Source organism: Myodes glareolus, chromosome 25 (genome assembly GCF_982192425.1).
Source record: "Myodes glareolus chromosome 25, mMyoGla1.1, whole genome shotgun sequence".
NCBI lineage: Eukaryota > Metazoa > Chordata > Mammalia > Rodentia > Cricetidae > Myodes > Myodes glareolus.
In genome coordinates this window covers 7,548,877-7,564,775 of record NC_142050.1, presented here as the reverse complement: position 1 = coordinate 7,564,775, position 15,899 = coordinate 7,548,877, and the positions used below count along the sequence as shown (strand labels likewise).

The 15,899-nt window shown below is 46.2% G+C and overlaps 1 protein-coding gene and 1 long non-coding RNA gene across 15 annotated transcripts in view; one reads left to right on the top strand and one right to left on the bottom strand.

Moving 5' to 3' along the window:
* Nucleotides 1-555, bottom strand: part of LOC148117820 (uncharacterized) — a 91,989-nt gene extending 91,434 nt beyond the window's left edge. For all 3 annotated transcript variants that reach the window (XR_015736677.1, XR_015736676.1, XR_015736678.1), the window contains exon 1: nt 220-555. This is a non-coding gene — a long non-coding RNA (uncharacterized LOC148117820). The remainder of the gene's footprint in view (nt 1-219) is intronic.
* Ica1 (islet cell autoantigen 1) overlaps nt 1-15,899 on the top strand; it is a 141,723-nt gene that overhangs the window by 120,906 nt on the left and 4,918 nt on the right. For all 12 annotated transcript variants that reach the window (XM_087901779.1, XM_087901774.1, XM_087901782.1 and 9 more), the window contains exon 13: nt 6,366-6,635. In XM_087901779.1, the coding sequence (XP_087757905.1) occupies nt 6,366-6,635 (270 nt within the window). The remainder of the gene's footprint in view (nt 1-6,365; nt 6,636-15,899) is intronic.

The following is a 15,899-nucleotide window of genomic DNA, read 5'->3' as shown; positions in this document are numbered from 1 at the left end:
TCACAACAACTCTTAACAGTTAATACATGTATTCAAATCATATGCCTGACCCAACTTATTTTGATGGATTTATACTCCTCCCAACCCCAGAGTCTTGTCTATACGGTTTTTCCTTTGTTCCTAACTCTATTTAATTTTATTATTTTAGTAGACTTGATTTTTGAATAGGTAGTATATTTACACTAGTATAGAAGATAATAGAATATTTTAAAAACTCACCCCCATTTCTGTAAACTGGCCCACACTCCATCTTGACAACGAAGTGCCTCTCCTATGCCCCCAGCCTTCTAGAGCTTTCGTACTCAGACACAGAAAATAGGAGTCCGTATGCTTGCTTCCTCTCCCTTTGTAAGGGGTAAAAAAAAAGATGTGGATTTTTTTTTTTAAAGTAATGATAGACTGTGACAACCTTAGCCCCAAAGCCAGCACCTCCTCAGGGAGTTAAGTCAGAAGGGCTACTGCTTGCAATAGTCTGCTGGCTTTCACAGCTTCCTCATATGCCGGGACCCATCGGATGAAGATTGACATTTGCTTATTGAAAGCAAGTTTCATGCCCCGTTGCTTTTAGCTCTAAAGATGAAGCTAGATGTGCTCTTCCCTTGTACAAGAACTGGTTCTCAGGCATAAAGATGGAGTCACAGGACTCCCCAACCAAATGCAGTGTCACATAAGCCACCCTGTCCCTTTATCACTGCTGCCCCACAGAGCCCTCCGTGAGCCTGAGTGATGCTCTCCCCTGGCTCCCACTGGGTGGTATCAGCGCTAAAACCACAAGTGTAAAGATGCTCTTGACACACGGAGGACTTGTGGTGACTGCAGAGAAAAGGACGCTGCTGCTTTGTTCAGTTCACTTCAGAGTGCAGGTCTTTTCAGAGCTGCTGCCAGCCGAAACCGAATTAAAATGCAGATCGTAGTACGCTCAACTTTAGATGTGGAGAAATCAAAAGCACTTAATCCAAGGATGGCTGATTTTTATAAGACTTGGGACCTCTAGCCCCAGCTCCACTTTCTCCTACTAAATCATAAAGTAATAGAAAACCAATGCTTGACCACACAGTATAAAAAACATTTTAATAAAATATTGGTGACATTGTAAGATCTTGAAAGTGGATCTGAAGTCACATATACCATACATGACATGTGGCCTGGATTCATGAATTAGAGCATGCAGAAATCTTTGTGTTCCTCAAGTTGGGCCCTCCCCCCAAATAATACGCTACTGAACAAAAAGATGGAGTGCAAAGCAGGTGAAAATGTGATGAGTTCAACTTCCCACATCTTATCACTAAGCCTTTACCAAGAACAGAAGGTCTAGGCCGATTAAAAAGCAGAACAAAACTATTGTCTTTATTACAGAAACATGTTTGTTTTCTTCCCATGCTCTGTTACTGCTTGCTTTTCTAAATTCTGGCCAGGTATAATGATGATAGTTCATTCAGCAGCTAGCCGAGGTCTAGGTGAGAACCTTTGGCCCACAAGCAATCACGTGCCCCATAGCGCTCACGTGCTGTCCCGCGATGCCTGGCTTCTTCGGAGTCACGGATCTGTCACCTGCAGTCACCTTGCTGTCACATGAGAGATCTGATTGCTGTGCCTCAGGACACACAATGACCAAGTGCTGAATTCCATCTGCTCCCATAAATCCCTCCTCCCTTCCTCTCAGCATTCTGGGAAATGCTGGTGACCTGGGTCACCTCATGAAATAATTATGCCCTTTTTCTTCAGAGTGCTGGGAAGAACTCATCCTTTACACGTTAGGCAGGCGCTCTGCCACTGAGTCACATCCCCAGTCCAATGACATAGGCTTTTAAAGTAAAGTACTGAAAGCAGGAGTGTGTCGGCAAACACCTGGAATCCCAGCACCTGGGAGGGAGAGGGTTAAAGTTCAGGAGATTAAAGCCACCCTCGACTGCATGACATGTTTGAGGCCAGCTCAGGCCACATGAAACCCTGCTTGATAAAACCAAATAAATAATAAAATAAATGTTCATAGTCGTGTAGTAGTGTGATCTAACATGGGATTATTCCTATAGAGATTCTTAAAGACTTGATCCTGCCCTGTTAGGAGCGAGGTGACTTGCTAAGCTAATGTAAAGTGGAGGGACTGGGTTGTAACAGTCAGGTGTTTTTGTGTGTGCCTCCTCAGCCTTCAGAAAGCACATATGAACAGTTACCCCACCCCGGCCCCTGTCAGTTGAGATTTTTATTTATTATTATTTTTAAACCTGAAGGGAGTTTTTGAAAGAGACATTCTTGAATTCCAAACAAGAACAATCTGTTAGCAGAGGGTGAGAACTGTTCTGTTTGGACAGTATGTCAGGTGGTTTTCTGCTGTCTTCCCCCGCCATCCTTTGGGTGACAGGAGGGTAGGGTTGGTGCTTGGGGTTTCGGCGGCTCTGCAGCCCTGTGGCCTTTAACATTAGTCATTCTGTGGGGCGTGGGGAACAGGGAGAAACCCAGAGAAGTCAGCCTTCCTGTTTCACACAGATGAAGGTAAATCAAGTGACATTTATCTTTTGTTGTCCTGTGTTCTATTCTCTGTCTGTGTAGTTATTTCCGTCTTCTATGCCCCTAGTTTATGCTGAGGTCATAAAACTCAGTATGATTTCAAAAGCACTATCTGGACCAGTGTTCCACACTCTGCCTAAACTTGAGTTTCCTCTACTTTGGGGCCTTTTATTATTATTATTATTATTATTATTATTATTATTATTATTATTATTTCAATCTAGAACTCACTGGTTCAGGACCAGTTCTTCTAGGGAATGTTTCCCAGGCCCCAGGCTTCATATTTCTCAGTGTTGAACAAGGCAGCCATATGGTGGTTTTGGCTTCTTGACCATTCTGCCTCTGTGTCTGCATGGTACCTCAAAAAGCACTCTGGCCGTAGAAACCCTCACATGTTCACAAAACGTTCTTTGTTTGTGTGTGAGAACCCAGGCAGTTCTGTCAGCATACAGAAAAAAACAAAACAAAACCCTACCTACGTTCTGAAGGAAAAGCGGTTCTCCTCCCCAGGGAGACAACATTGTTAGGTGGCTTAAGACCACTTCAGCACCGGCAGAGCATGCGGGTGGCCTGCACGCCACCGTTGGGAGAGCTACCTTATACCTTAGCCTAGGAAGAGCATGCGCAAAGGAGCAGGGTGGGAGGCCGTCTCCTGGAGCTGCAGCTGCCTTACCAGTATGCCACAAAGGATAAGATGAGACTTTGTGGTCAGGAGTTGGAGAACTTGGATTGAGGCAGACATTTGGAGATGCCAAGCCAAAGGAAGTTGTGGCCCACAACTCGGTAGCCATCTTTGTTGGTCTGCGTGGGTGGACGCGCTGACCAGTCTTCTCCCGAGGACATAATGGCATCTCTCCGTGCTTTCTTCGTCTCTGGTTGAGTGGTTGTTTCCAACGAAGATAAGAGCAGCTCAGTTCTCCGGGGCCTGCTGACAAGCTTCAGTCCTCAAGTCCCGACTTGTCTGCTTGCAGACCTAAACCTGTTCATTTGGACTTGTAATTAAGCGTCTCTTACAAGTTATGCATAGTAATTTCAGGCATCTTAATTATCAGTGTAATAATCAGGAGGTTTCTGTGTTTTATGGTTCAAGTCAGTGCCAGTTTCCTTGCTTTTAGCTACATAATAAGTTCTCTTAGAGGAGCGCAGTGCACTGTGTGGCCTGCTTTAACGGTTAAATAGCCAGGATGTGATGACGTTTTTATTTGCAACTTTTTATTAATAAATTTTAAAATAAGCAAGAAGAATGATAATGATAGACCATATGTGATGGTGGACTTCAGTAGAGGCGAGACCTGAACCTGTGACTGACTCCAGAGACTGTGTTCTCAGCTCCGTGACTGAAGTGTTTACGTTTGATAGGCGAAGAATTTATTTAGTTATAAAGTTGGAAGCCTGTGCTGAAATGGGTTAGGTTTGGAATTTTGCTTAAAGTGCTCTCAGCCATGTAACTGAGGGTGCTCTGCAGTATATTGACTCAAGCGAGATTCAGGGACTGGCTGAGGGCTGTCTAAATTCCCTTTCTGCCCCTTGACATTGTTTTCCTCTGTATCTTGACTTTATTTTTGCTAACAGCCTCTGATTTACATCTCTGGATCTGAGAAGCCCAAAGAGAGATGGGCCTTTTTCCACCCACATTTCATATAGCAAGTACAAAGACACCTCTAGCACATGTCACCGCGAGTCAGTCACTGTGGCCTGGGAGATTCTGAACTTTGACCTGCTCAGCCACACACACACACCTGTAGTGGGTGACCAGGATCACAGAGGGACAGTGTGCTTCTCAGGGAAAAACACCTGAAGGAAAGGAAGAAATGCTAGTTAGCAGAAGTCACTCGTGTCTGTGCTAAATACCAAGACATGAAGCCTAAACACTAAACATGAAATAGAGGTTTTATAATTGGCTTATGTGTAGAGGACTCCATGACTTATGACCTACTGCTCTGTGTTTACTGTGATCTTAGCCATCCCAGCCACCACAGTGACGCCTCCCTAGTTCTGGCTTCTGAATAGATCAAACTGAAATGACTGTCCAAGGAAAGCGCATTGCTAATTCACTCAAGGTCCAACTGAACAGGTCTCATTTATGTGGGCTTGTCTCAGGAATCATATGATTTCAACCAGGCCAGAAGGAAACCAGGAGAAATGGTTTGGGTACTCCAGTGTCAGCAGAAAATAAGGAGGTACAGAGATTTGAAAAGTAACCACAGGCTAAAGACGGTGAGTCTGGGAGAGACTGAGAAAATTCATGAGTAAAGGCTTATGTTGAGGGACACACCTGATACATTGTGGGTGCCGTTCCCCAGCGTCTTCCTGTATGGCGGTGTGCAGGTAAGCAGCCTGCCTTACCTCCCTGCCCAGCCTGCTGGTTCCTGCTGTGCAGGGAAACCTCTTCACAGACCCAAATTGCCTCTTTTCTCATAGTATGCCTACAGGCTATGTCTGACTGCAAATGTCTTTGATAACATAAACAATAAAAATGCTTAAATTAGGCACTTGTCTGATTAAAGTGATGTTTTGCCACTATTTTAAACCATGGTGATATGAGCTACTAGATTTTTCCCTCTTCTTGATTTATAGCCAGTTTGCTGAGTTCATTAAAAAAAATCCCCTAAATCTCTAGATCTTTATGTTCCATGTGGGTGAAAACAGATCCAGCAGAAGAGCAGAGAGAAGCTTTATTTAAAACAATAACCTTAGAATCATCATAGCTGTGAATATATTTGAGGAAAACCTGATAATTTTATTCATCCTGATCATTAGAATTTCAATGTTGCTCAGAAAAACATAGGAACCATGATATCATAAAAATGTTTTCAGTTTGCAAGTGGCAATTAGATTCCACAAACGAAGCCACAGTTGATACACCCCTCGGCCCCCAGTCTTAAACTAGGTAGAAAACCTCAATGACAGAGCTTGCTGTGGGATTTCTGAGAGTCGTGTCCATTCTCCTTGTAAATACTGGGCGGTGGATGTCTGGTCAGTGTTCAGATGTGAGAAGGAGTATCTCTGCAGTCATCCGGGCTGATGACTTCAGAGTAGTATCCCAGCTTCCTGACATTGCACGCTGGCTCTCGGGCCTGGCAAAGGTCTGCTGAAGGTAGCTTGGACCTACATCCCCCTCAGGACTAGGGCTCACTGCCAGCTGTCAGTGCTTCTGTCTGCAGCCCACGAAGTCAGCCTGTCACTCTCTGCTTGCTACTCTCAGGCAAACCAGATCCACCTTTCCTCTGCTTCTTGCAGCTGTTATTGCAGAGACATCTGTCTTGGTTGTTGATGCATCCCCTGACATGCTCCCCTGGGCCAGGGCGTGGTGAGGTTTCTCCCCAGCTTGGGTGGCAAGACAGGCTGCCGCATGGTTTGTTGGCTGCTCCAGCCCAGGCAGCATGGATTGAGGGTTTGTGTGGGAAGAGTTGGGAAACCTTACAAACAAGAAACTAAGATCACCAACAGCTTTCAACCTGAATTTGTTTCAGACCTGGGGAATGTTTTGTCAAATCTGCTTTTATGTTAAGGGAAAACCCAAACCCTAGATGGATGTGTATGCGCGCCTGTGTGTGTGTGTGTGTGTGTGTGTGTGTGTGTGTGTGTGTGTGTGTGGAGTAGAGAATGTTTCAGTGTAATTCTAATAATGCTCAAAAATAGGATTTGCTTTGGATGAAGGGGGACAAGGAAACATAGAATTCAAAATTTACTTTGACCTCCGTTTAACCAAGCGGGCCATGGGACACATACATCTGTTGCGATTACTTTTCCTTAGATGTAGCCATCATTCAGTTTGTCCCAGTTGAGCCCCATGACAGCTCTTCTGACGCTCGAGCTCGGAGGTCACAGGCTCTGTGCTCTTTTGCCTCCGCCAGCTTGCCTGGGTCCCGTGGCAGGGACCCCGGAACCCGACGGCGGGGACAAGGATGACCTCCTGCTGTTGAACGAGATCTTCAGTGCTTCCAGCCTGGATGAAGGAGAGTTCAGCAGAGAGTGGGCTGCCGTGTTTGGAGACGACCGGCTGAAGGAGCCAGCCCCCATGGGGGCCCAGGGAGAGGCAGATCCCAAGCCCCAGACCAGTTCTGGATTCCTTCCTTCGCAGCTTTTAGACCAAAACATGAAAGATCTACAAGCCTCTCTCCAAGGTGGGTTCCACAGGGACGAGAAACTCGATGTTGCTTGTTCATCCCTGTCCTACCCTTAATCCAAACGTTTATTTGTTCTCCGAGTATGCTTTCTGTGTTTTTACTTTATAACCAGTGTCTTTTTATTTTATTATTAGTGGTAGTATTTTTTTTATGATTTTTTTTTATATCAAATGACTTCTTAGCTGAAATCTCCAAATCATACCACAACTTTAAGGTGTACTGTCAGGCTCAAGGTCAATTGTTTCTCATAATTTTTCCCTCTGTCAGTACTTCCCTAGGAGAGTTAGGGCAGGTCCTCACCCTTATTTCCTCTTTTAGATTTAAGGAAGTTTGTGACGTGCACAAGAGGATCTTGCATTGCAGTTAAAGCCCTGTGGCCTCGCCATCCCTGACTGCCCATGCCTGCATCTGCCATATACCCATGAGATGTGCCGCCTAGATTCCTGTAAACATGCCCTCTCCTTAGGTGCATTTCACTGGACCTTTTACTTTTGTCTCCTCTTCTATATTATCTTTCCCTTGTTTTCTCTACACCTTGACCTGTCCCTACCTTGTGTATACGCCGACTCAGCAGTTCCTGTTCTGACTCTAGCACATCAACTAAACCCCATCGCCACCTCAGAGCAGAGTTTCCACCCTGAACAAACATGCTCTCTCCTCAGAAGGGTTCAGGGCACTCCGGGGCTGAGCATTCAGAGTGTGACAACAAAGACCAATGGTGACGTCTGAATTTCAAAAACTGGTCTTGAGAAGGAAACCATTTTCTTCTCTTGCAATTTTTTTTCTTCCTCTCACGTTACCTCAGTCACGAAAATAGAAACTACTCCTATTAAGAAATGTTCAAATTCTTTTGGTTTTTCTATGAACTTAAGCTATCTCCCTAATAAACATGTTTATCTGGCACTTACAGTGGAGAACAAATGGAGGAGTGGGGATGATTAAGTAATTATGGGCTATTACAAGCGCTGGTCTTGGGAAATGAGATCATTCTCATACAGGAGCTGGTGGGCAAGACAGAGAAAGTCTTCCTTTTCTCTGAACTACCTCTCCCCTTCCGACTTCCCTGGGAACCCTGCTCCGCGGCTGTCTCAGATCTTAGCAGCATGGAGCTGGAGGCGGCGGGGAGTGCACGTGCTGGAAGTGTAGTCTGCTCTCTGAGTTTCCTCTCTGGTTTCTCCTCTCCTTCACTGGGTGAAGCCAGCAAGTCTGCCAACTCTCTTGACGTTTACCCTAACCCTCCTGACAGGCCTGGGAGACTCTAGAGGCCAGATTCTCAGCCCACCTCTGTGAGGGTCTGCCCTCCCTCTGTCCCTGTTGCCGAAGGATCCTTACAAGACCCCTAGTGTGGAGATTCCAGTGCCCTGCTGCCACAGGGAGCAGTGGTGGCTAACAGTCACTGCAAGAGTGAGAAAGCAGAGCTCCAAGCCTCTTCCTGGACAATGTGTGAAAAGCTCTGGTCAGACACAACCCAAGAGTTGTAACAAGGGGGTGACTGTGGGCTTTGTACTTACTTCAGCCCGAGAGAAGACACCAAACCACTTGTGGAACAAAAGAGGGAGGTGTTCCAACAGCAAGAGAGAGGTGTAAGGTGTGACCTGGGAAGGAAAAGAGGCTCCACAAGGGGAAGCCGTTCATTTCCCAGGCAGTCTTATTTGAGGTTGCATCCTAAGGCCTTAGCAAGCATCTGTGAACGGCAGGCAAAACTCTCTGCCTTCCTGGAATTCACTTTCTAATGGGGAGAAAATGGGGAATGATAAACAATGAGAAAACCAACACAGCAGGTTAGAGAGGACTCAATGGTAGGCAGAGGAAAATGAAGCTCGGGAGAGCCAGTGTTGTAGGATGGCAGGGTAGCTAAAAAGGGTCTTGTTGGGAAGGTAAGAGCCAAACAAGGCTGGACGGGATGAGACTTAGCTACCAGAGCAGATAACCGTTGTTGGTCCCACAAGCTAAGAACATACACAGCATGCCAAGGTCTACAGGAAGAACCTTCCTTAGAGAAGAACCTTTCTTGGAGCTGACTGGGTGAGAGTGAGAGGCGCTAAGGTGGGGAGAGGGGCTCCAACACTGTGAAGGACAGGCAGCGTTATAGTATGGGATGTATATGGCAAGAGAAGCTAGGCTACATGGGGCGTGTACACTGGGTAAATCTCTGGTTGCCGTTCAGCAGCCATGTTGAAGACCAGCACGGCTTTGTTAGCCACCAGACAATATGATCTTTGTTATTAGCAGCATCGTTTTAGTTGTTAGTCTCCTCTCCTCCTATGGACTTCTAGCCAGCCAAATGTTAAAGTTATCTGGTGACTATAGAGTTGCCTTTGCTTTATAAACAGGTACCAGCAGAATGCCTAGAGGATTCAGTATATCAAGGGGAAAATGTCTACATGGTTTAAAAGAAAAATATAACCCATTCATTGTCCAGCACAGCTCCATATCTCAATGGGAGCAGCTTTCATGCTAACCCAATGCTGCCCTGATCCAAGGAACTTTCCAGGTGCATGTGGTGAGGACAGAGGAAGGCTGCTTGCAGTGGCCGAGCACTTGCAAGGCTTCTGTCAGGATTCCAGAATCTCATCCCCCAAATAAGAAAGGATAAATGTTAGCCTGATTTTTTTCCACTGCATTCACAGGTGAATGGAGAGTCCATCTAATGTGTATGAATAGTTGTTTGTAAATGTGAGTTTAATGATGACTATTAAACCCTGGCCACATTATGTTAAAATGGATTCCTCCAGTTAACCAGATCACGTTAAAACCTAAATTCAGCAACAACTGAAATAATTAAGAAACTAAATTAAGCATAGGGAGGTGAGGCATGTTGTCATATTGGCTCAGTGGCATGGTGTGGGAGGGAATTGAATCCAGCCTTGTTTTGTGGTTGCCCCTTTCCTCCTCACACTGTAGGATGGCAACTCTCTCTGCAGCTGTCTAGGTTACTACTTCATATCTAAGTAGGTGAGGTGTCGGTCTAGGCTTCTTATCCCAGCAGCACCTTGTCTGTGGGTTAGCTCCCATCTCTGAGAGGCTAAGGTGTAAATTCGAGTAATTCTGTGAATCTACCAGCCATAGACATAGAGTAAGATAACATCAGCCTGAGCTCAAGACAGCGCTCGCTGGGTGCCAAGCACTGTGTTCTCATCTTACCTAGGCCAACTTATCCTTTAACCTGCTGCTTCCTAGGCAAATGATATCACCATCTACACTACAGAGATTAGAAAACCAAGGAAAGAAGCAGTTTGTTGGCCCAAAGTCATTCTTAGGGTAAAGGCAGACAGACATTGAACCTGGGCAGTCTGACTAAGGGGATGAGCCCATGTCTGCCACGAGGACTTCTGGGACCTCTCGGTGTGATGTCTGACAGCATAGGAAGTTTTCTCCAGACCCTTCAGGCATCTGCTTGCTGTCTCATGAGCAGGGCTTATAGTGATCAGCCTGCCTGTGGGTTTCCTGGTTTCAGAGAGGAATAACAACACCGGGACACCAGGGCAGACACCAGGATAAATGGAGTTATAGAAAGACAGGGTCGTTATCCAACAAAAAATTGAATAACGGTCCAGAGAAGAATAATTGAAATTAAGCGGTCATAAAAGTCATTATGGATAATGTTTGGCCACATCTGTGCTTTGTTTCACCATGGTCCTGGCTCTCTGAAAAGACTGAGGCACCTGTAGGGTCAGGTCAGAGGACAGAGTAGAGGGCTCTGGATGTCTCCAGTCATTAGGGATTCCCATACTTTCATTCTTTACCTTCCTCTGTTGTAGGAGTCGCTTGTTCATTTCCAGCAGCTCAGACTCAGACAGAAACTATATTTTTTGAATCACTCCTTGACCAATAGCATAAGCATATTTTTAGCAAGCATATATCTAGAATCAACCCATTTCCTTTATTTTATATTTTATCACAAGGCATGTGGCCTACCGGTAAGGTTCCAGTTGGCAGCTTGCCTCTTTTCCTTCTGGTGGCTCCATGGCACCTCCTGACTTCACCTCCTTTCTCCCAGCATTCAGTTTAGTTCCCTCTCCCCCCATCTTTATTCTGCCCTGTCAGGTCCAAGACAGAGTCTTTATTAACCAATGTTATTCACAGCATACAGAGGTGAATCCCACATCACTCCTCCTCTCTCCCTTCCTCTCTTCAGTCTTCCACCTCCTAGAATGGTCTCTGCCTGCCTTCCCTCTGGCCTCTCCTCATTCTGTCCTGCAGCCCTCCAGCAGGCTAGAAAGGAAGAAAATAAGTGTGCCTCCCTCCTGCTTTGCCCAGGTTGTAGGAGTTCATAGCAAAAATTACATGTCTGATCAGGTCATTCTAGAATGTTGAAGAATCTACATTAGCTGAGATTTCTGTGTTTCTGGAGGTGAGGCCTGAGGGGGTAGCCTCGCCAGTGTTTCTGGAGGTGTGGCCTGAGGGGGTAGCTTCGCCTGTGTTTCTGTTGCTGTGATAACAGCCATAATGAAAAGTAACTTGTGGATGAAAGGGTTTATTTCATTTTACAGTTCCGCTTCATAGTTCATTATTGAGGAAAGTCATGGCAAAAACTCAAACAGGATCCTAGAGGCAGAACCAGGAGGGAAGACTGCTTACTGGCTTGTTCTCTGTGGCTCATTCAGCATTCTTTCCTTTCTTTATCTCTCTTTCCCTCTCTGCCTCTCTCTCTCTCTGTGTCTCTCCCTTCCTTCCTTCCTTTCTTTCTTTTCTTCTTCTTCTTCTTCTTCTTCTTCTTCTTCTTCTTCTTCTTCTTCTTCTTCTTCTTCTTCTTCTTCTTTTCTCTCTCTCTCTCTCTCTCTCTCTCTCTCTCTGTCTGTCTCTCTGCCTTTCTTTCCAATTTAATTTATTTTACATTCTGACCCCATTCCCCATTTTCTGCTCCCTCCTCTCCTCCCATTCTGTCTCCTCCTCCTCAATCCACTTCTCTGCTGTTTCTGTTCAGAAAAGGGCAGGCCTCCCGTGGGTATCAACAAAGTATGGCGTATCAAGTTGCAGTAAGACTAAGCACCTCCCACTGCTTGTACTAAGACTGGACAAGGCAACTTGGTATGAGGAATAGACTCCCAAGGGCCAGCCAAAGCCTTAGGGACAGCCCCTGCTCTCACTGTTAGGAGTCCCACAAGTGGACAACACAGCCTGCCTTCTTTCCTTCTGTAAAGAAAAGTTTTTTAAAACAATCTTTTTGTTTATTTTACATATCAATCCCAGTTCCCTTCCCCTCCCCAGCCCACTCCCCATTCATTCCCACAGGGAATCAACAAAGTCTGGCACATTACTTGAAGCAGGACCAAGGCCCTCCCTGCCTACGGAATGGACTCCAAAAAGCCAGTTCATGCACTGGGGATAAATCCTGGTTCCACAGCCAGTGGCCCCACAAACTGCCCAAGCCACGCAACTGTCACACACATTCAGAGGGCCTACCTAGTTTGGTCCTATGCAGGTTCCCAGCTGTCAGTCCAGAGTCCCACTAGCTTGGGTCAGCTGTTTCTGTGAGTTTCCCCATTATTTGTCTTGACCTTTTTGCTCCCTCTCTACTACTGGACTCCAGGAGCTTGGCCCAGTGCTTCACTGTGGATCTCTGCATCTCCTTTCATCAGTTACTGGATGAAGGTTCTATAGTGACAATTAAGGTAGTCATCAGTCTGCTTACATGGGAAGGGCAGTTGAGGCACCCTCTCCACTCTTGCTTAGAATCTTAGCTAGGGTCATCCTTGTGGATTCCTAGGAAATTCTCTAGTGCCAGGTTTCTCACTAACCCCATAATGGCTACCTCTATCAAGATATTTTTCCTTGCTCTCCCTCTCTGTCCATCCCTCAACTTGACCTTCCTGATACCTTATGTTCTCACTCCTCTCCCCTCCTCTTCCCTGCTCCCCTTCTACCCTCCACCCTCTTCCCCACATTCCCTATTTACTCAGGTGATCTCCCAGGGAGATCCATATAGGAGAACTCTTAGGGTTCTCCGAATTTCCTGGCTTCTCTAGGGTTGCAGACTGTAGGCTGGTTATCCTTTGCTTTATGTCTAATATCCACTTATGAGTGAATACATACTGTGTTTGTCTTTTGGGGTCTGGGTTACCTCACTCAGGATTTTTTTCTAGTTCCATCTATTTGTCTGCAAACTTCAAGATATCATTGTTTTTTTACCTCTGAGTAGTACTCCACTGTGTAAATGTGCCACACTTTCTTTATCCATTCTTCAGTTGAGGGGTATCTAGGTTGTTTCCACATTCTGGCTGGTATAAATAATGCTGCTGTGAACATAGTTGTACAAATGTCCTTATGGTAAGAGTGTGCATCCTTTGGGAATATGCCCAAGAGTAGTACTGCTGGGTCTTGAAGTAGATTGATTCCCAATTTTCTGTGAAACCACCATAGTGATTTCCAAAGTGTCTCAGCCTGTCTTCTTATAAAACTCAGGACCATCTGCCTCAGAATGGCACCACCCAGAGTGGGCTGATCCCTCCCACATCAACCATTCATCAAGAAAATATTCCCATAAGCATGCCCACAGGTCACTCACATGGCGGCTGTTCCTCTGCTAAGCATCCCTCTTCCTAGGTGACTTGAGTTTGTATTAAGTTGAAAAAAAATTAAACAGCACTTGTGGCTAGGCCTTCCTGAACCCATGAAGTGATGAGAAAATTATGCTTTCCTGGGACTTCTAAATATGAGTAGGCAATCTGGCCAGAGAGCGCACACCAAGCAGACACTAAGGAAGCTTTGGAAGGCTTCTTATTGCAGAAGTAGACCCCGGTTCAAGAAAGCGTCCTAGCTGCTCAACACCAAGGCTCCAACAGATCTTCTAGCTCTGGGCTGCGCAAACCAGAGTTAGAGCTCTCCTTCCGGTCGCCATCGTGGAGCCTTGGCATCTGCCGGGCAGTCCTCATGGCGCCCAGTTTTCAGATGCTACTGCCATCTGGGTACACTTTAGGTTTGGGTTCCCGAAAATAAACCTCAGACTGAGCTCATCTCTTTCCCCTCCTGAGTTAGCCTGGTGCCAGGTAACTAACATTTCCAGGACTCAATGGAAAAATGTCAAGGGAAAGAGAACCAGGTGTATTTACGGCAGGAACACAGTGGGCACTTGGGCCCATGGGATTGTTAACTCCGTCGGGGCAGCAAAACTTTCCAAGCCTGCTGAGCGTGGAGAGCTGCAGGATTCAGATGCCCCTGGTGCTCTGTAGAAGGAACCTTCAAGACTGACTCCTCCACCCACTCTGCAGATGAGGAAATCCAGGAGCCTCTAAAGGTCATGTGCCTTGCCAAGTTCTTGCACTTTCCACCACTGTAGTGAGGGCTAAATTCTCAGCTTGGTTTACAAGGTCCTTTAGTATCTAGCCCCAGTTTCATGGCTGCCCACAACTCCCACACCTTCACTGAGCATGACTCAGTGACATAACTGTGCCAAAGAACCAGATTCCTTTTTCAGACGGTGGTGTTGAGATACAGACCAAACTGTCCTGGAACTCACTAGATAGCCACGACTAGCCTGGAACTTTTAGTAATCCTCCTGCCTTGGCCTCTCAAGTGCTGGGATTACAGACATGCACCCCCATACTATGAACTGTATTTTCTATCCATCCTCAGAACTCCAGTCATACTGAGCTGTAGTGCACCCAGATCCTTCCACCAACAGGCTTGATACGCGCTCTCCTGGAGCATGCTATCCACACCTACACTCTCATAGTGCTATACTTGGCTAAGTTCCCCAAGCCTGTCTGTGTCCGTTCATCCCCACCCCAGCAGTCTGTGCTAGCTGGTTCTGCTCCTCACTCCCATTACACCCTGTACTTAAATCACCCTCTTCCCTCACCTTCTGGGAAAACTGATTTCATGCGTCTCTTCCTCAGGTTGTCATAGAAACAGGATTCACAGTTGTGCTACTTACCATATTTTCAGGTCATAGCTCAGTGCCTAGAATTCAGTGGATGTTTAAAAGATGCTAGAGCTGGGCAGTGGTGACGCACACCTTTAATCCTAGCACTCGGGAGGCAGAAGTAGGTGGATCTCTGTGAGTTTGAGGCCAGCCTGGTCTACAAGAGCTAGTTTCAGAATCAGGCTTCCAAAACAACAAACAAACAAAAATGATACTTGGAAGGATGAATGTGCGCATGTGTGGGTGGATGGATGGATGGATGGATGGATGGATGTCGAGCAATAAGAGAGTGAGAACTGGCAAAAGACATGACGCTAGGTTAAAAGGTGACAAACTTACGATGTGAACTCCTTCCGACAACACTTTAGTGATTACTAATATGTGCTGAGCTATACGAAAATCTGAATGCAGCACCGCTTACCGGCCTCTAGCTTTGCCGTTACTTAGTTTTACCCACAAGCCCCCAGTCCACTTGTACTGAAGCCAAGTGAGACTGCAGGTGTGCTGCGTACCTGAAGGGGTCATGGCTACCCTTGTTGCGCTGCCTGCCCCTACTTTGTCCTTCAGAGACACCCCCACCCCCAGATAGATAGCAGCCCTGCCAGGGCCTTTCCCCATATGTGGTGAGGCACATTCACAGCCAAGTGTTCTCTGGTCCATGCGCTCTGGCACTGCTTGCTGCCCTTGCCGGGCAGTGTTAGTTCTGGCTCATTGGTATTTTCCCATGTGTAAGCAAAGGGAGCAGGGCAGCTCTAGTGAGGTTTTATGTGTGTTTCTGCAAATGGGTAGCACATGGACATATCAAAGGAGCCCAGAGCTGGAAGAGTGTGTTTGTTCCTGAGCTTGGGCTCCCTCCTGTCTCTACCCTTCACTACCCCTCTATTAAAAGAATTTCTCTTGACATAGGGAGACATCTTTCCAGCCACACCTATATGTTAATGCCTCTGCCATCTGTAACATGAGGGCCGGCTTGTTGGGGTTTCTGTCCTGCCCAGTACCCCACAACCGGCAAGCCCAAAGAAAATCACAGGACTCCATAAGGTTATAAACTGATTGGCCCATCAGGTCAGGCTCCTTATTAGTCCTTGTAACTTACATTAATCCATTATCATTATCTATGTTAGCACATGGCTCCGTACCTTTCTCAGCTGGGCAAGTTACATGTTGCCTCTTTGGTGGTCTGTGCAGGAGTGCCAGAGGAACCTTCCTGCTTCCCAGAATTCTCCTGTCCTCATTACATCACCTCTACTTCCTGTCTGGTTTTCCCGCCTATACTTCCTGCCTGGCCAATCAGCGTTTTATTAAAATACATGATTGACAGAATACAGATAAGTCTCCAGCACCAGCCATCTATCACTGACTAGAGAACAGTAGATGGCAATTCCTGGAATATTAGC